The following is a 20300-nucleotide window of genomic DNA, read 5'->3' as shown; positions in this document are numbered from 1 at the left end:
ACAAAATAATATGAAGAATTTCTTACCTTTGTTTCTTTCTTACGATTTTAGATTAAAAATTTCACAAATGTTAAATCCAACATACGTCTTACCATTCACGATATTTCTATCTTGCTCAATTAATTGTATAGTAAGACTAATACAATTAATTTGTTTCATGGTCTGGTTTCCATTTGGGTTACAAATGCTGCATGGAGACCTTGAAATATAAATTCTTTCCTAAAGTGCCTTCAATTTCATGAAATATTTCAGTAAACATGTTATGTATAACTTTAAGAAAAAGTGATGTTTTAAGCAAATGAGGCTGTTTTTGTAAAATTTATTAGTAAGTCATGATCAGTTAAAGTATTCTTTTACCTGATTAAAAATGTCTCCTCGAACAGCTTCACAGTCAACTTTGTATTTACAGATTAAACAGGAAGCTGTAGCAAAAGAACCTGTAAAGAATCATATTGGTGAAGTTGAGAATTGCTTACCTATGCAAAAATGAAACCTTGATTAAAAACATTTAGACTGAACTGTTGACAATGCTAGAGACCTAATCAAGTTTTCTAATAAATAACTCATAAAATCATTAAGAGCATAAAAGATAAAAAAAGAACAGTTACTTTAAATGCAGTTCTTCCAAATGCTGTAGTTAGTGTAGAATTCAATGCAGGCATGCATTTATCTCATGTGCAAGATTGATTTTTTTCTTAAGAGCCCAGCATCACTGTATATGCTCTGTACTACCTCACACTTTCATACATGGGCATAAATAGTAGGATGCCATGACTCTTCCTCAGTGCACCTATAGTCCTCCTGGTGCAAAGGATTGCAAAGTGGGGATAGAGGGCAAGTTATGGGAGCTATGTTGATGACAGCTCAAGGAACCATGGTTATTGGGGAGTAACCTTTCTTAGAACATGTCAGGTGACCAGCAAGCATATCATCAATGTTAGAAAAGCAGCTGTACTGGTACTGCTCTTCCAACCTTGGTATCCAACCCAACTACTTTGTCAAATGTATAATATTTAACAAAGTTATAGTGAAAATTGCCCCATGCAGCTGCATCACAGGTACATGTTTGCTTAATGCAGCATCTGTGAAGGCGATAGAAGATGCTACTTGTGCTCTGGTGGAATATTCCCTGATGTTCAGAAATAGGAGAAATACATTGTGTGATTGAATCTGAAATTTTCTGCAGTGAGATGGGCTGGTTTTTCAGTGTACCAAACATGGCTGTAAAAGGTGGGAGAAAACTTAAAAGCAGCACGATTCCTCAAATGTAACAGGAAAAGCTATGAAGATGTCTCATGTCTGTAGTGGTGAGGTAGAAATGGATAGGGTCTGACAGTCACCTTTAAAGATAAATTTGGGGTGCAGTTTCATTGCCAGATTATTCTTGCAGAATACTGTTTAAGTCCACTTACAGGAGTCTGGAGCTCGGCAGCTTTCTGCACCAAGTATAACACAACTTGATGGTAAATCATTTATGTAGAACATTCAGATACTGGTTCAAAAGGAGGCCCTATAAGTTTGGGAAGGGTGTTCATATGGGCCCAACAAGTTCTTTGATCAGAGAGTAGGCAAGATGAAAGGCCTTGAGGAATATTGGTAACATTGTGAGAAAACCAAATTTAAATTATACTGAAACATGACAGGCTGGAAATGCAACAAAGTGGACTAAGAGAAGTTTACTACTAGTCATGCATTTGGCAGCAGCTGGGTGTAGCTTAAGATCTTTGGTAGTGGGCTCTCAATTGGCATATTAGTACTCTAAACATATTAAGTAGAAAATTGTTTCCATTTGGAAGAGTAAGGTTTCCTGGTGGAAGTTTTCCTGATTGGCCACAAGACTTTTCTGAACCTCTTGGGAGCAGTATCTGTCAGCGTAGCCCAGGCAGACAAACAGGTGAACTAACTTAAGAACTGGATTCAGTACCAGACTCTGGTTCTGGGATATCCAGACAAGACAAGCATATTGGAGGCCACTGAGACATCTACAGTAGATATGACACTCAAAACTATGCTGGCGAATATGCTGCTATCACGATGACTGAGACTTTGTCGCGTCTGATCTTGCTCATTCTGGGCGCATGTACACATGCTCCTATGGTATCATTGTTACTGCACCGTCATTTAGTATTTCCTTTAGAAAATTATTACTGTGCCATGTCAGCAGCACACAGTTATTTTTAGCTGTTACATCACCATAATATTTTGTGTTTGTACTCAGTAGCAAATAAAACTATGGTGGGAGTCTCCCCCTGAAAAAATATTACATGTAGGATGGATTTCTGAGCGACTTACTGAGGCTGATTAGCACATTTGTGCACAGAAAGTCTGCTAACTCACTGCTGAACCCTGAAAGGTGTAGAGCTAGGGTTGTTGCTGGCACCAGCCCCAGAACTTGATGGCATCCAGCCAAAGAGGGGGATGTGCCCTTCTGACTTGTACTGTACACTAGATACTAGTCAGGATTTCCAGTTTGTTTCAAACAGAAATGTGAATTCCTACAGCATGCATGTTGGCTTTTGTGCCCTTCAGCTAATAAAAGGCACAAAACTGCTGAACAGTTCTGTGCCCTGAAGACAAGTCTCCAGTTGTAGTCTATACCTCTTCATGGTTTCCAGCAGTGGGAACTATCTCAGGAAACAGAGAATTAGTCATTGTGTCTTATGGCAGCACATGAACAAGCTGCTCATACATAGTGAGGCAAGCTGGGAAACAAGCTTACAGCACCCCAGCTACTCCATAGTACCTACCTGTGTGCTTGCTCTTAACCAACAGTAAATGCAAGGTAATGTTAAGTACCAGGCTTTGTTTTGTAGGTTCAAACTAAAGATATCTGTAAAAGGTAAACGTGCATTGCTATATTTAATATTTTGTGGTCAATTTTCATATTAACAACTGCATAACCAGTTTTATTGAACAAAATCTAAGTCATAGCAAGACAGGGTTGGAAGGAACCTTAGAAGATCACCTAGTCCAATTCTCAGCTCAAAGCAGGATCATTCCCATCCTAAACCATACTAGTCAAGAATTTGTCTATGCTGCACTTAACAGTTAAGGGGGAAGAACTGCAACCTCTCTAGGCAATCTGTTGTATTGTTCAACTATGCCATTATTTGCAAGTTCTTCCTAATATACAGAGTCTCCCTTATTGCAGTTTAAACCAATTGTTTCTTGACCTGTCCCATATGGACAGAGACAACAGTTGATCCCTATCATCTTTACAACTCTTTTCTATCTGAAGACTTAAATTCTCTGTCTAGTTTTGTCATCGCCAGACTAAATAGTTCCAGTTCTTCCAACTTTGTAAGCATGCTTTTTAGACCCCTAATCATCTTCACTCTTTGCTGAGCATTTTCCAGTTTTTCCTTGCCTGTCTTGAAATGCACTGCCTAAAACTAGACATATTATTTCAAGTGAGGCCTCACTATTGCTGAATACAGAGTGGAAGAATAACTCCTTATGGCTTGCATGCAACCCTACTGTTAATATATCTTGGGATCCTATTGCTTTTTTGCAACTGCACATTGACTCATATTAAACTTGTAGTATACTGTAACCCCCAGGTCCTATTCTGTAGTGTAACTGAGATCATTATTCCCAGTCTGTATATGCACCTTTGATTGTTCCAACCTAAATACAGTACTTTCATTTATCCTTATTTAACATCAGCTGATTTACTTCATATGTGTTTTCAATGTCATATTGAATCCTAATTCTATGTTCCAGCAGGTCTGCTGATTGAGATTGATATGATCTGCAAATTCTATTAAGCATTCACCCTATCCTGTCCTCCCAGTCACTAAAGATACTGGAGGGGCCTTTAGGGAATACCACTTGATAGCTCCTTCAAGCCATTGAGGATTACTCCTGAAGTAGTTTCACCCACTTTAGAGTAGTGTTATCTGGAACAGGGGTGGGTAACTATTTGGGCTGGAGGAACACTTAAGGAGTTTGAGTGAGCTGTTGCAGGGTGGAGGGGGAGGGAGAATTTGATCCTATCCAGCTCTGGGCCCTGTCTGCCCTGCACCTGGCACTAGGGCAACCAGACAGTGTGGGCAGGGTTTTCATGGCTTAGAACCCCCATGGGCAGGGCGTGCTTGGCCAGGTGGATAAAATGGGGCTGCAGGCAGCGAATGGCATCTGGGAATAGAATGAATGGGCAGAGACAGGATTGTGAGGTGGTGACAGTATGGGGCTGGGGCCTGGGGAAAAGTGATGATCTGCTCCCTGCACACCCCTGAGATGGGAGCTGGTTCTGCAGGCAAGGACATGCAGGGAGTGGATTGTGGCTTTGCCCTGGGCCCCAAAGCCATGCTGTCACCACCCCATGATCTTGGCCCCTGCCTGTCCATCCTGCTCTTGCATACTGCTTCCTACTTGTCTATGGTCCCATTCCATCTGTCCAGCTGAGCACATCCTGCCCGTGGGGGTCGTAGGCCACTCTCCATGGATGCAGGGAGGACTGGCAGCAGCAACCAGGCAGCAAGCCACCAATGCAAGGGCTGCCAGAAAGCTAAGTCTGACTGCTATGCTACCCCCATCCCATCATGCGCCTGGGGGCAGTAGGATCAGCTGCATGTGCCAGGACTTGGGCTGCCTCCCTGTGCCTGGGCCAGTTGGGGCTGAGGACCTACCATGGACCAGATGGAATCCCTTCACAGGCTGGATCCAGCCTGCAAGCCATATACTGCCCACCCTGATTTAGATTGTATTTCCTTAGCTTAGTTACAAGGATGTTATGTGAAATGGTAACAAAAACCTTGCTACAGTCAACCCACTACTTTTCTCCCATAGAGAAAAAAGAGTTTGGTTAAATGCAACTTGCTTTCAATAAATCCATGTTGGCTGTTACGTAACACCCTGTTATACTCTAGGTCCTTGCTTCTAACTATGCTGCCATCTGGTAGTTGATCTTTTTATGGAAATATAAAGTCATAAAGACTTCAGCCTTTATTAGATTTCCCACCCTTCACCCTTTCCCCACCTCTTCAAGGGGTACCTGGCACCTTTTTATGACAAGGATAACTACTAGCATTTATTTGAACCAGCAGCTACAATACCGCTTTTGTCATGTCTAACAGTACCCCATTAGGGGGGGGGAGGATGTCTCCTTGCATCCTGTTTCTCTTGACGATGCAGGTCAGAGGTTTAGCTAGAAAAGCTGCTAAAATGACTGACTTCTTGAAACACATGAAGGTAGATCCCAGCACCCCAAGAGGGCCAGTATAGCATATTGTGTTCACCTGTGACTTCCAAGCAGATGACTGAACAAATGCCAGTTTTGGGTTGGCACAGATTTGATAGAAGTCAGCTAGTCTTCCACCAGAGCCACTTGCAGACTACAAAGGAGACAGTTCTCTGCTATATGCCACGAAAGAGATATGCCCCTAGGTATAACAAGGAGAGTAAGCCTTCTCCGAGGTTGTTGGAGCCAACTGATGAGACAGCCTGAACTGGTGCTAGATTCTTTCTGTGTTAAAGAAATCTGACTTTGTCATCTCATATCCAAGACAAACTCAAATTCTTCTACCAACAAACCCATACCATGACAGAAATCCCAGAAGTAAAAGTCTGCCAAACAGATAAAAAGGTGAAAGCTGTAGTGGCAGAAAATACCTTTAAATTTCCATTTTTCTGAGGGAAAGGAAGGCCTCTTATTCAAGACCTGAACAGATAGGAAAGATACGGTAAATCTTTTACATGTTCACTGAGCTCGGCATAAATCCCAACAGCAATTGACACCTGCTGCCTCCTTCCCTCGAGCAGAAATCCTAAGAGAGAGCAGATAGCAATTCACCATCTGGTCTTTCTTGAAGTAATTCTCAATGAGAGACTCAAACCTACTTGTAATACATGATAGGTTTAATTTGATAAATATGTGACGGCTTGAGTGACTTGTGTGTGAAGTATAAGCTGGTACTTTTTTTTTTTTCTGATTAGTTAAGCATGGTACAAGACGACAAAGTAAGACCATCTAGCAAAATCTAAATCAAACGTCATTCACGTCTATAAACCTAAAGTTTTCAGATGATACACCATTAGGTTTTAATCAAATAATTTTAACTGAATTTTTTTCACGCGCATAATAGTACAAAAAAGGAAACACAAGATGGTAAATTTTAAATATTTAAAGATTGAATCAGTTTAAACAATGAAAGATGTGTAGTCCTTTTTGTAAGATTGGTGTACTTCTTAAGTCAGCTGTATGACAGATCCAAATCTTGATCTAGCTAGTACCTTATTTTTTTTGCATACTACACCTTATCTTTTGGAAGACAATGTAGGAAGAAAAGGGTTTTTTTCAGTCATGGCCTACAGCTGTTATTTTTATGGAGAGGCTGTGTTGCTCAGTGTCTGCAAGCTGAGGCTGGATGTGAAAGGTTTAATGCTGGATTCCACCCTTGCTGCTTGCTTGCTGAGAAGTTGACACCCCTTTTGAAACCTAGCATCTTCATACTTCTATTCCAGGGAAGAAAAACATGTTCATGGTGTGTACCCCAGTTGTGGAGAGTTGATTCTGGGGGAAAAAGGTGCATGTGTTTTCTAAGTGTGCTCTATGCAAGATCCCTAAAAGTTTCCACACTGACTATATGCATCAAAAGCCTCTATACGTTTTTTCTCAAGCCTTATAGGCAAAGAATAGCAAAAATTATACACAGAAGCTCCAACCCCCACCGCCCCTGTTGCTTCATAAGCCAAAGGGTGGGGGGGGAATCAGAATTCCATGCCTCTTATGATACAAAATATAAAATGGTACCAACCAAAGGCAGAAATTGTCTATGCAAAAGATTTTATTTTCTGTCCAGACATTCGGCTCTCTTGAAGCAATAAATAATAACTAAGACATTCTATGGTTCAAGGTTTTAGGGTGATGGAGAACCTTCCTTGTGGTTCTTTCCTATTTCCATTTAGAGACAGGTAATTAGCTATGTTAGGGAGAAGGGAGTGTCTGTATCTCTGTATTTTTCTAGCATTATACAATGTTCCTAGGCAGAACAGGGGTACTCCACAGACAGAAAGATAATGCCCCTCATCAGGTGGCAACAGCTGGCCAGGGCAGGCAGGGGATGGCAGCAGACCAGGGCAGACAGAGCAAGCAACTGGCAGCTGCAATCTGCTGTGCCTTGTGGGCAAAGGGCCTGGTAGAGCTATAGCATGGTGCTGTTGCTGCTGCTGGCTCTCTACAGGGAGCAAGGCTTGGGGTTGGGGGACGGGAGGCTCCTGCTTGGGGCCGTGTGGATTCAGCATGGCCCAAAGCAGGGGCATGGCACTGGGGCGAGGGCAGAGTTGATGCCACTGCAGCTGCTGGCTCTGTGGGTGACAGGGCTTGGGGTGGGTGGGTATGCATGTCTCTATCCATCCAGCATGGCCCCAAGCAATCCTGCCGTGTACCCCTCACCCCCAATCCATGGCAGATCCAAGAGGGAGAGGTGCCCACTGTACCTCCGAGGAGATGCCTGTGCCAAGCCTTTCCATACCAGCATTTGGCAGAAAGGTTCCCTCATTTGGATTCTGGCTCCCTAGCATCCCCAACCCAGCCTGGAGGTCCCTTCCAGCCCTGCTTCCCTCCAATTCCTGGCACTGGTAGAGCAGCAGGGAAGCCAAGTGGGGGGGGGGGGGGGCAGGTGACTGTTCCCTCATACTGGGCAGCTAATCAGGGATGGCTTACCTATTCACCTGTACTCAGGAATATCTGGCAGCCTGGGAAACCCACAGGGCATGCTGGGAGGTATACAGGAGCGCCCCCTAGCTACTGACCTGGCTAGTGGGGACAGGCTCTGAGCCCCCCACCCACTGAACAGTGCACACCTGTTCTGTTCAGGCCTCACCTAACGTAGACCACTTTGAGTAAAGTGTGATACAGTACTTAAAGCCCTTCCTCCTTGGGTTTTTTTAAGATCTTAGGTTTAGAGACTACCTGGTTAACCTATTTTAATTAAACTGTGGGCACATCTACACCCAATGTAGATAATGCAATGCAATCAACTCAGGCACATATTGCACTGGAGTATATTGCTCCTGGGAGCTGCATTTACACTTGTACTTGGGACCACAGCACATAGAACCAGGTGGGGGATAACCAGGGGGTCCGCTTGCCAGCTTAGGGCTGCTCCAACTCAGCTCAACATACTGTGGAGGGGCTGGCTGGGGCATGAGCATGCTCTGCTGTGGGGCTAGCCGGCAGGCAGACCCTGTACTGAAGTACCCTTGTGCCCCAGCCAGCCCTGACAGTATCTACATATGTATACTAAGGAATGCCACCATAGGACAGTACTTGTGTTTACAAGTACTAACCTATGGCAGAATTAATTGGTTTACTGCAGCCTACCACAGCCACACATGTAGATGCTGAGACTTCACTGCAGAGCTATTTAGGCAGCTCTATAGTAAATGTCTCACGAAAATGTGCTCTGTTAGTTACTAAAGTACCATTCTGCTGTGCCTTCAGCTTGTTTTCTATTTAAGTAAACCATACAAAAGATACTTTATCTGGGTTTGCTTTATGGTTCACCATTTTGTTTTGTTCTTTTGTTTCAGCATAGTAGTTATACTGCCCAAGCTAAGTTTGCAATACAAGAGAATGTTTAGTTGAATCATCCAGCACTTCTCTCATAAGAAAGTCCCCTTAAAAAAGGAACACCAAAAAAAAAAAAAATTCTAAGCCGTCCTTAAAAATTGGTATAACCTCATACAAGAGCACAAATACTAAAGAGCATTCGTCGCTGTGTAATTGTTACATCTATATAACCCATCTATTAGCATACAGTGGTTACAAGGAGCTGATGTTAAGTGACTTTACTGTGTGTTTTCATATTAACATGCTTAGATTTAAATTAGCCATAGCTCTTGAGTTTCCCAGGTTTAGATGGGAAATTGAAGCCTGGATGAATGTGGCATAACTGCAGTATATGATGTCTTTAAATCACATACTGCAGTTATAAATCTACCATATGTCACTGATTGATAAATCGCAATCAATTCTGTCTTAATGCTTCTTCAAAAAAAAATTTAAGTTCGATTTAGTGTTTTCACAACATTTAACATTTAGAAGCTAAATACTCATTTGCATGAGGTATGTTGCTTGACAGATGCATCATTTCAGATGATAAAAAAGGTATGAATCTTAAGAGATTACATGCATTTTTGGTTATTATTTGCCAGTGAACATATTAGCATATAAAACAGGAAAAAGACAGAAATGTTTTACTAACCATGACACTGTATTATCCTTTGGATTCCTGCAACCTGTTCCAGTGTATCTATGTTTTGAGTGTAGTTGCGAAGTAGCTTTCCTCCTTTATCCATCAAAGCTATGAATTTATGACAGAGGGATGGCTGGAATTGCCCAGGATATATTTCCTGCAGAATAGAGAATTACATTAGGATAGGTAAATAAGTGCTGGAGCAGTATTTTCTATTCTTGATATAGCATTATGCAACAAGCCACAGGAAATACAGAGATTCCTGTGCTGTTTAAAGAACAAAATGTCAATGCCAGTTAGCTGAACATTGATAATCTTTTCCCATTTCTTTTGAAACCAACCCCATTTTTAACAGCTGGCCTCTAACTTCTGTTCATCCATACAGGAGTCGCACCAAAATTAGAGGCTAATTTGTACTGCAGCTCATCAACAAAGGATAACATGGATTTTAAAACATAATGTAACCTTAACTTTCTGGAAATATACTTAGGTTGTTTAGGATTCACAGCTCTGAGCAGCTACTTTGTAACCTTCCTGACCTCTAGCATTTTTTCCTGTACTGATTTGCCTCTTTTAAACAGGGAAATATATTTGTAAATATATAACCCCTTGATTCGAATGTTCTTCTAAACTGTAGCAGTGGTCAAACTGGCCTATAGTATCACCTCAGATAATAGACAGACTACAAATGCTATTCTTAGTTTTATACAGTACTGTTAAGTGCATGTGGCTTTTCACAAGTTTAACTGAGATATGTTCATTGCTGGAAAGAATCAATGGTCAAAATAAAGTAAAATGCACACAAAAGTTCAAGGCAAGGGAGAACATAGTGATTATTAACAAGAAAAGAGGATTTTTGGTAAAGATATGAAAAGGGCCAGAGAAAGAGGAACAGAAAAACAACATGGTAACAGACAAAGTCAGTAGTAGCAAGAGGAAAAAAAAAGAACTAGTAAAGCAAAAGAATTAGGGTAAGTTTAATAAGGATTAATGTAAGAAAGAGACTTGAAACACAGGTGCATGCAAGACTATGTAAGGCCTTGGTGGTAGGAACAAAGAACTTGAAGTTGAAGGAATAAAACAGACTAAGTCTATTGGGTGGAATAAAACAGGGGTGAAAGCACAATAGGCAGAAGTTATTTTAAAATGTTCTAGTCCCCCACATCTTGGATCCAGTGGAATCTAATGTGTGGGTCCAAGTCACTTGGACTGTGCAGCTCCCCACAGATCTGGAAATTTTGGAGGCAGGAGAGCTGGGGCAATGCCAAAGTTTCCAGATCCATGGAGAGCCATGCAGGCTGGATGACAGCTCAGTGGGATGCATGGGGATCCTGCCTGCAGGCCAGAGTTTGAGCACCACTGCTTTCATTCTTCAAGATGTCTTACTGCTTGATGAAGGCACTGTGCAAGAAACAAAACTGTAACAAGTTTGCTAGTCCATGAAAATGTTTTTCCCTGTTTAATTCTATATCCAGTGATTAAAATCTCGTTGTATATTATGAATTTGAGTAGTCACCTATAACAAGCCCAAATATGTTACGAGTATATGCTCATGTGCTGTGACAGTCCTTCACTCTATTTGATCTTTTTCAGTAAACACCTTAAAACCTACCAAAAAGATATCCGTGCCATTTCTTGAAACTAGACACCATGCCAACTAGACCATCATAACCTTTACAAATGCATTTTTCAATTCCCCTCCCTGAAATGAGCAGCCAAGCTAGGGGCACTCAAGACAATCTCTCTCTTATAGAAATAAATTCTAATATGAGATATTTTACCATTCCCCCACAGACTGTAGATATTTAAAACAAGGATACCTACAATAAGAGCCAAAATATTGACAATAGTAAGATCTGTTCATTTTAAGACTGGCTTCCAGGAGTTTCCTTATGCTGTTGAGTAAGGGCACTCCCAATTAAAATGATATAACAAACTTTGGAATTATTTTTTTTTGTTCATGAAAAAGAACTGAAAGCAGAAATAACTTTTTAGAGACAGTAGTTTTCCTATCTGAGTCAGGTATGTCTTTACTGTCCAAAATGATAAAAGTAACAAGAAAATAATACCTTTGCAAACTTAAAAAATGGTCTTGGATCCTTTCTGAAGTATTCTATATCAAACATTGCTTGAGGATCTGGAAGGTCTGGGAAATCTATTGCAAGACGTGCATAGATGCCATCTCTTGATCGGAAATCAGGTATTCCACAAGACACAGACACCTGAAATATGCTTTTATAAGTTTGTAGACTGAAACAGCTGAAGTACATAGTTTGATGTGGGAGACCTACTACTGTATGCATTATTTGGAAATTATACTTCTATGTGCTACCAAGTTGTAATATCAACAAATAAGAACACCTGTTAGAAGAACTCAAGCACCTATTTTGATCAAAGCACTGTTTAGTTTCTTAATGAGCAGGGATCCAGGTTTTCTGTTTACTGTGGGAAAATGTGGATTTTCTCCTTTAATGGAAACAAAATGCATGGATTTCCTCTTTAAAAGGGGGAAAAAATAGAGTTCCAGCCTGCAAGGGGCTTCAGGGAGCAATCAGGCAAGGGGCACCACAAGCATGTGCATGCACACATGCACATAACAGCCAGGAAGTGGTGGACAGCAGCTCATGCAGCTCCCTCCAGGCATGTCTATGAGGGCTGGGGGCAGGAGCTACCTCCATGGCCCATCATGCAGGACCTGGCGTGAGAAGGTGTGCTGCATCGTCATGGATGCTCAGCTGAGGTGTCCCCTACCCACCTGGCAGCAGAGAAGAGCACAACTCTCCACCACTACTATGCCTTGTCATGGCAGTGTAGGTGCCGCCCGGGTCCTGCCTGCTGGGCCATGGAGGTGGCTCCTGCGCAGAGCTGGTCCAGCCCCACTGCAGCCCCACACCCTGCTGTGGACACAAATCTTGGGGGGCACATGCCCCCTGCCACCTTGCCTATGCCCACACTCCCTCCTTTCTCGCACACAGCGGGGCTGGATAAAGTGGGGCAGTGGGTTGGGAGTGAGGGGTTCCAGCAAGGCTGGGAGGGGCAGCAGGTATAGCGTGAGGGGCACTGGCAGGGCTGGGGACCTTTGGGTCAAGAGTGAGAGGCAGTGGCACAGCAGTGGTTGGGAGTGAGGGGCAAAAGCATGACCAGGGCAGGGCAAGAGGACTGCTCAGCATCACAAAGCAGTTTGGAGAAGCAGCAACAGCTGGACCTGTGTCCTGGTAAGCAAAAGGGAGCAAGGGGAAGTTTTGATTTTCCATGATAAAAAACCTGAAATCAAACACCAAAATTTATAGATATTTAGAATTTATTTGATTATAACAATTGAGGCACTGGTAAGCTTCCAAATTGCTTTAAAATTGTAAATATATATCAATAAAACATTGCGTTCAACTGATATATATAGTGGCATTTCATGTGAATTGTGGAAAAAAACCACAGATTTTGCAATTTTTTTAATTGCAGAATTTGCCTTTTTTTTTTTTAAATCAGAGAAAGCCAAGATCCCTGCCAACAAGTATGCAAGAGACATAGTGCCAAAAATTACATTGTTTGCAGCACAAAATTATAGTGCAAGCCATATTTCAGAGATAAGCCATTTAATAGCAGGACACTGATTTATATCTTTCTTGAATACATGTCCAACAACACTTAAAAACACCTGAAATTTGGTCTGGCAAAATAAAGTAAATCTTCTAGATTATCTTCTATTTGAAAAGAGGGGGGAAAAAGCTATTCTTTTCTTGTTTTTATATCTACCAGACCAGACATTATTTTTTACTATTATTTTTCTATTTTTGAACACTAAACTTAAGATTAAGATATTGTTTAAAACAAGTATAACCAGTCTCCCTATTGTAGTTTTATTTAACTGGGGTGCTTAATAGCAATTATAGAATAAATAAGATTGGGTCACAGCAGCACAACGGTCACTTCTTTCTCTTATGGACATACTGGTCTGCCTCTAATTGCTCATCTTTTTTTGTTTTTGACATACTGTGTTATAAGGGGCAATGAGCCAGTATCTTTCTTTTACAACCAGAGGAAGCAGTTATTACCTTACAAGCAACCATTTCCTTGACTTCTACATTGTAACAAAAAAGCTATATCTGTCAGAGCTGTGACTACTACAACAGTAACTGCTGTGGTTGCAAACTAAGAGCCAGATACAATGTTCTCAGTCAGGGCTGCTCAACATCAGTCTTCAAACCAGATACAGCCCATCCAGCTTCCTATGTGCCTGGAAATTTCATAGCAACACTGCCACTGCTTCTCTAACTGCCCCTGCTGCTAAATTTCCAGACCCAGGGAGAGTCACATGGGCCAAACAGCAAGAACCTACATGCTAGATTGGGTATATGGGGCCCGATCTGGGTGCTGATCCTGCAAGGGGTCAGGTCTGTGGACTGGCCGCAAAAGGCTGAACACAACTGCTCTCAGTAATCTACTGAAGTCCGGTCTAAGTCCCATTAAAGTCAATGGGAGTTTTCCTCTGAGAATTATATAATGCCAACAAATTAAGTAGACTATGTAGATTTGAAACGTATATAGCAATATAGACAGACAGAAATTAATATTAAAAAAAACAAACAAACAGGTGATTAGGAATAAACATTTTTACCATCTCTGGATACCTTACTAATTAGGATGTGGGTTTTTAAAGTTATTTAGCACATGCTTTACAATCTCAAATTAATTTTATTACTGTAATAAAGCACACAAAGTCCTACTACATTAAAATGTATCTGGTTGCATTCAAGATTTGGCCTAATTTTGCAAGTTACAAAATATAAGTGGATCAGAGCACTCCCACTGATACAAGCATGGCTCTGCATGGGTGCATCTGCACTTTGTAAACTGCTGGAGAGGGCTTAAATAGTAATCTATTTGAACTCTATCATTATAACTATACATACATACCCCAGCTCCAGTCAAGACCATAATCTTTTTGCACTCTTGCAAAAGTTTCACAGCATCCTCAATGGTATTAATATCTTTTCGTTTTTTCCTTTTTGGTGGTTCTGAAAGGATGTTTATAACAATTTGCCACAGTGTCATATCATCTAGTTCAGGTGGAGGAATAGTTTCTGGTAACAGATCTTTCAAAATTGTCCTTGGGTCTGTGCCTAACATGAGATGCTGTTGAACAAAAGTGTAGGGACCTAGTACAGAAAAAAAAACAAGAGGTTATGAGAACCTGCTTTAACATTCTTTATCAAAGGAAAATTCTATAGAAAAATTTCAACTAAGTCTTCTCGCAATGTCATGTGTTCATTCATTCTAACTCCTTTGCCTTATTAAGTTAAGAGCTCTCCCCCCTCCCCTACCGTGGCTTTTTTATGCAGACTATTAGTTCTAGTGGTAAGAGAACAACTTATGCACTAAAATGAGATACAAAATTCTTGGTTTTTTGGGTTTTTTTAAATCTAAAGGACAAATCAGAAAGATTTCCTAAGGCAAGGCTTCCCTTGACCTACAAACCCAGCTCTTAGCATACCTGAAGACTATAAACTATCATATTCTAGGGGGGGGGTTACAGTGAGTCACAAGGTAAATGAGACAACCCTGTGATCCTGTTGCAATAAAATACGTAGATAAAATACCCAATAGCATACTGGACAGCATTAACAGGGATTCTGCTTGCAAAGAAAAGGAAGTGAATTTTCTGTTCTATTCACTACTTGCGAGGCATCACCTGGCATAACGTGCCTCATCTGGGGCACTGCACTTCAAGGAATAAAAATTGGAATGAGTCTAACGGATAGCATACAAGATCATTAGAGGTCTGGGAAGCATTATTTACAAGAAGTTTGGAAGAACTAAGATTATTTGTTTCTGAGAAAAGAAGACTGGGAGGGATTTGATAGTTGTTTTCAAATCCTAGAGTGGTTTTCAAAAAGATGGAGATAAACTATTCACTGCAGCTGCAAGGGACAAACAGGTAATTACAAGATTAAACAGCAGCAAAGCAAATTTAGGTTGGATATTAAGAAGAACTTTTAAGTATGAGGCTTGTTGATAAGTATTAGAAAAGACTACTGAAGAGTTTGTGGAATCTCCATCATTAGAAGTTTTAAGAGCAAGTTAGACAAACATTTGGGTGAAATGGTTTAGACTGGAGTGATCCTACCTGGAGCAGGATTAGGTGACCTTCTGAGGTCCCTTGCAGCTTTTTTGATTTTTGCATGAAACAAAGTATCTTCCAGCTATTTGGTCTCTTCCTACTGATGACCTGTGTTACTGATGCATACACTGCAAATGTGTAGCCCATTATTAATCTCACCTACTCAGGGCAGAATAGCAATATAGTAGGCACTGTTCCGTTTTGACTTGGGTTTCAATGTTTCGATGGAACAGTGCTTCGTATCAAATTTCATTTTGATTCGAAATGGCTGTTCCGTTTCGCTTAGTCAAAACAGTGATGCTGTTTCGATGTTTTGTCCATTCACTCAAAACAGCCTCTCACTTGGCAGGCAGATGGGGGCCCGCCATGCCAGTTCTCCTAGGTCTATGGGCCCTTGATCTGCCTGCCAGATGACTCAGGGAAGTTGGGTCCTGCTGCCTGGGACCGGGGAGCTGGGGAAGGGAACTCAGTCAGATTGCTCAGTTCCCCTCCCCATTGCTACAACTGGGCTGGAGAAAGGAGCCCAGGTTGAGTTCCTTTCCCCAGCCCAGTCATAGCGCTGGGGAGGGGAACACAGCTCAGCTAGGTTGAGTTTCTTTCCCCAGCCTGACTGCAGCGCTGGGGAGGGGAACCAAGCCCGGCTCAGTTCCCTTCCCCTGCACTGTGATTGGCTTCCTGCAACCTTGCCACAGGAGGCAGGGCAAGCCAGGGCTGCGCTCCTGGCTCAGGCACATGGGGCTGCTGGGAGTGCAGCCCTGGTTCTCCCGTCTCCCACCACCTGGCTGCCTCGAGACTTTTCAAAATGTTTTGACTAGCCCTGTTGTGTGTCAAGGCGGTTTTGAAGCCCTTTGTTTCGGTTTTGCTGTTTTGAGCTTGAAATGAATCGAAACAGTGTTGAATCAAAGCAGCTGGTGAAATTTCACACAGTCCTACAATATAAAATACACATTCATTAAGAAGTAAACCAAAAACTGTGTGTGTGCATACAGAGCATAGCACAAGAGAGCCCTGGCATATATTGATGGAACTGCTAGGTACTATCAGTAGAGAAAAAACAATCGACTTCCAACCTCTTTTGATCTTTTAAGGACATAGTTCAAATGCCACAGTTTGCCCCGACTTAATACTAATGACAATTTTCTAGTTGCAACTTCATTTCATGAGGTGCAAACCCAGATGTAAGCATGTAGCATTTTAGGTATGAAATCTGATGACAGGATACATAAGTTTAATATTTTTTGTAGTATTTTGTTGCCTTAAAGACGTTAAGAATTACACTGTCTCTCCAATCTCTCAGTCCTGATCCTCAAAGGAAACTTACAAAACACTTCCCAGAGACGAGCCTATGAACTCCACTTCATCAACCTCCTGGATACTAAAAATCACAGACTAAATATAGATATTGGATTTATGATGCATTATAACCTGCCTGCCATCTGACTCCCCAGGCATCTCCCTAATATTCATCCCCCTTCTCTTCTCCCCCTCCCCGCCTGTCTCTCACCCGTTGACGACTCAATCTACATTTTCACCAACTACCTGTCTTGTATGCATACCAGCCCAGCCTCTGGCTTCTTTACTTTTCATTCCATCCAGGAAGAGCACACACCAACTGCTGAAACTTCCTTAGCCTGACTAAGGGTTTTAGAACCTGAAAGCTTGGTTAATAATGGTTTTCCAACTATTTAAGTTGGTCTAATAAAAGATATCAGATTCACCCAAAGAACCTTGTCTGCCTATGTCCTTAGACCAGCATGGCTACAATCTATACCTCTGTAAGAATTACAATAAACACTTTTAAAGAGCTGTACTTTTAAGTAGCCAGATATGGCATGGTATGCTGCCCAGAGCTGTGAACTGCTGAAAAAGAATAAAGGTAACTTAGCAGAATTTTACAATCACTATAAACAAACAGACAAACAAAAATGAAATAAATCACATTCAGTACGAACTTAAAAGACTAACACAGAACCTGGGAAGTGATATATTGTATACATTTGTACCTATCCGTGGTCTTGGAGTCCAGTCACTAGAACTTGCATGCGAGGCTCTGTCATCTTCATCACTATCACAAGAATGGAAGCCATTGGCTATGACCTCATCACTAAAAAGGAGGTTGTCTGAAAAAGAGCATAACAAAATAGCACCGTCTGAGTCAAATGGTGCATTTCTACGCAGAAAGCTGGCTATATGCTTTAAATGACCTGCAAAGAATTTTTTTAAAACAAACAAAAAATTACAAACAGGTATTGATTTAAGAAAAGTAGGAATATTGAGGAACAATTTCTACTTCATTTTTCTTTTTAAACTACAAATTAACTCCTCTTCCCTAGGATATATTTTGTTAATCTTTTTCTTCAGATGTTTGAATAGGTTTGTTGAATCCAATAGCCTTTCTAAGAAAATTGTAGTCATTTAAATTACATAGGTATAAATAATCCATACCCTTCAAAAAGCTTTAGGACAGCACAATTTAAAAATCCTTTACTTTTCACAACTTGCATATTAGTTGCTCAACTTCCACTCTTCTGGACCCAGTATTGTTATATTAGTTGTTTAAAAACACAGGCTTTATGGTGTAGGAACAGCTTAGCAAAGATAAAGGACATGGCTTTCAATGCATTTTGGACTAATGAAGTCCAAATTTGAACTTGAACAATTTAACTGTTACACCATGCAAACTGCCTTTTCTACACAAGGCTTCTCAAATGTTGTAGATGCCCAACAAAATCAGAGTTGACATTTGATATTTCTGAATTGAACACACACCAATGGCAACAAAATACCCACTTTTTTCCTTAAGAAAAGAGAGGGGAGGGAGCAGTTTATCCAAAACAATCCTCCATACCAAAATCTGTTCAGACTTGCTTATCTCTTGACTGTATAAGATCAGAATACTTAAAGCTAGATATATCCCAAGTCTTACGATTACAAATGAAAAGCAGAAAATACCAAGTGCCTGTTATACAAAGTAACAGTCCTCTCCCCTTTAAAAACTCCATTACGGTCCAGGAAAAAGGAGGATGGACAGAATTTCAAAATTCCAGTCTGCAACATTTTAAGTGCATGCAAGTGTTATTTTGGTAAGCTTTCTTGCTGTTACTTTATTCACTGGTTTGGAGAGTTTTCGCTCCCATTCCAATAGTTATACCCAAGTCAAGCTACACATCTCAGACAGACAGAGAAAAAACAGCTGTATTAGTTTATGCAGTTTCATTGTAGTGTTGTTGTAGCCCTGCTGGTCCAGGAAATATGCAAGCAACAAGATGATTGTTGATGTTACCTTTTATCAAACTAGCTCTACGGCACAAAGTGCCCATCTTCAGGTCTAACATCTATCATCTCTCCCAGCTATGCAGCTGATCTAATAAAATATATCCCTTCACTTGTTTTTTGCATGATTTCAATGCATGGGCATATAGTTTATCATGTATACAAGTGTCTCCATAAGGACTATTTAGACCCTCAACTATCATTCTTATATTGACCAAAACAGATTAGAAACAGGCTAGTTGATGCAACTGTTTAACAATTATACTTTCTGCATGTTTCAGAAATCTTCAGCAATATCCCCAAAGACCTATAAATGAACAAGGAGACTCTTTCTAGGCAGAACCAATCCCAAATTTAAATGGTAATATGTCTAGGACAAGAGTAGCTTGGACAAAAAAGATTCAATACAAAACATTTATGAAAGAAACAGTGCTATACTGTTCTCTTCTAATAACACTTTGGATTGATAATCCTGTTCCAAGGTCTTCAACCTCTGCTTTTTCTAATCAGTGCAGGCCATTAAAAGTACTATAGTACATAAGCAAAAGTGAAAACTGAAGATTTAAGCATGTCCCAGGGCAAAAATTGTTTGTGAAAGATTTAGTGTTGATTTACTAAAATATCTAAACTCAGTTAAGAAGGACCTCTTGTCTAGGCAAAGACACCATTTGTTTTAGAAGTACAAAGGAAACTACCTACAAACTGGTACTGCCCCAGCAGTTCACCTCAAGTTGGGCCTGCCAAGATCCTTTCAGAAACTAATAGTATAGTTCAGTCTTTGTGCCCAGGGTAGCCAGTTACACAAAATACTTGCAAGGCAGCTGCTTAGTGCATCATGTCCCTTATAGGAAGGTTTCCAAGAAACAAAACGCAAGGATGAATGGCCAAATACAGGAAGTTAGAAGGGCAGAAGTAGACCAAAAAAAGCGGCTTTTTGAGTTTTTTAACAACTGCAGAAAAACACGTTTACTACAAAAATTGTCAGGCTGCTCACAGAAGGCCAGCCAAGGGGACTGTGAAAGCAGAGGTTGGTTGAAGTTGCTAAGTCAGGAATACAGAGCACTGACACAGCCCAACCCAGCATGCTGTAGGTTACTGCTACTTCTCAAAGACAGACAAGTTTGATTTCACTCTGTTCCCCTCCAAGCAGCAGCAGCAGGTGAGTGCCTCACCCTTCACTGAACAGCCCTAGGCTGAAAGGGGTCATCTTTCACCTCCAGTCCCTGGGGGCTGGCAGCCGCCCGAGGGCGGCCTGCCACTGTCAGCACCTGGAGGGCTGAAAGGAAAGGGAGAAAAAGGAGCAGGTGCGAATGTAAACACAAAGGCGCATGTCGTGCTTCTAGCCCCCGCAACTGCGACAGATGCGCCCGGGGGCGCTCGGAAACAGGATGGGCGCCGAGGGACAGAGCAGCCCACGGGCACGAAGCCGCCAGGAGCAGAGCAGGGGTGCAGGGCAGAGCCTCGACCCAAGCCCGAGGGGGCTCGCGGCTCCCCCGGCTGCACCCAGAGGCGCGGGGGCGTGGCGGGGGCGTGCGGCTGACGCGGGGAGGCCGCAGGCGCACGAAGGGGCGCGGCCCAGGGTCCCGCCGCTCTCCGGTCTGCGCGTCCGCGAGGGGTCGGTCCTCACCGGGATGCGGGGCCGGCGCCTCGGCCGCCCCGTTTGAACACTGCGCCCGTCTGCAGCCAATGGCCGGCTCCGCCGCGTCTCC

General features: G+C 41.9%; 1 protein-coding gene across 1 annotated transcript in view; it reads right to left on the bottom strand.

Annotated features, from left to right (window-relative positions):
* Positions 1–20300, bottom strand: part of SIRT1 (sirtuin 1) — a 38537-nt gene that overhangs the window by 18022 nt on the left and 215 nt on the right. The window contains exons 2-7 of the mRNA XM_019538640.1: positions 20219–20296; positions 17322–17438; positions 14115–14356; positions 11270–11422; positions 9210–9357; positions 358–437 (exon numbers count right to left, since the gene is read on the bottom strand). Coding sequence (XP_019394185.1) covers positions 358–437; positions 9210–9357; positions 11270–11422; positions 14115–14356; positions 17322–17438; positions 20219–20296 — 818 coding nt within the window. The remainder of the gene's footprint in view (positions 1–357; positions 438–9209; positions 9358–11269; positions 11423–14114; positions 14357–17321; positions 17439–20218; positions 20297–20300) is intronic.

Source organism: Crocodylus porosus, unplaced genomic scaffold (assembly GCF_001723895.1).
Source record: "Crocodylus porosus isolate Cpor-Errol unplaced genomic scaffold, CroPor_comp1, whole genome shotgun sequence".
NCBI lineage: Eukaryota > Metazoa > Chordata > Crocodylia > Crocodylidae > Crocodylus > Crocodylus porosus.
This window is presented reverse-complemented; position numbering and strand designations above follow the sequence as displayed.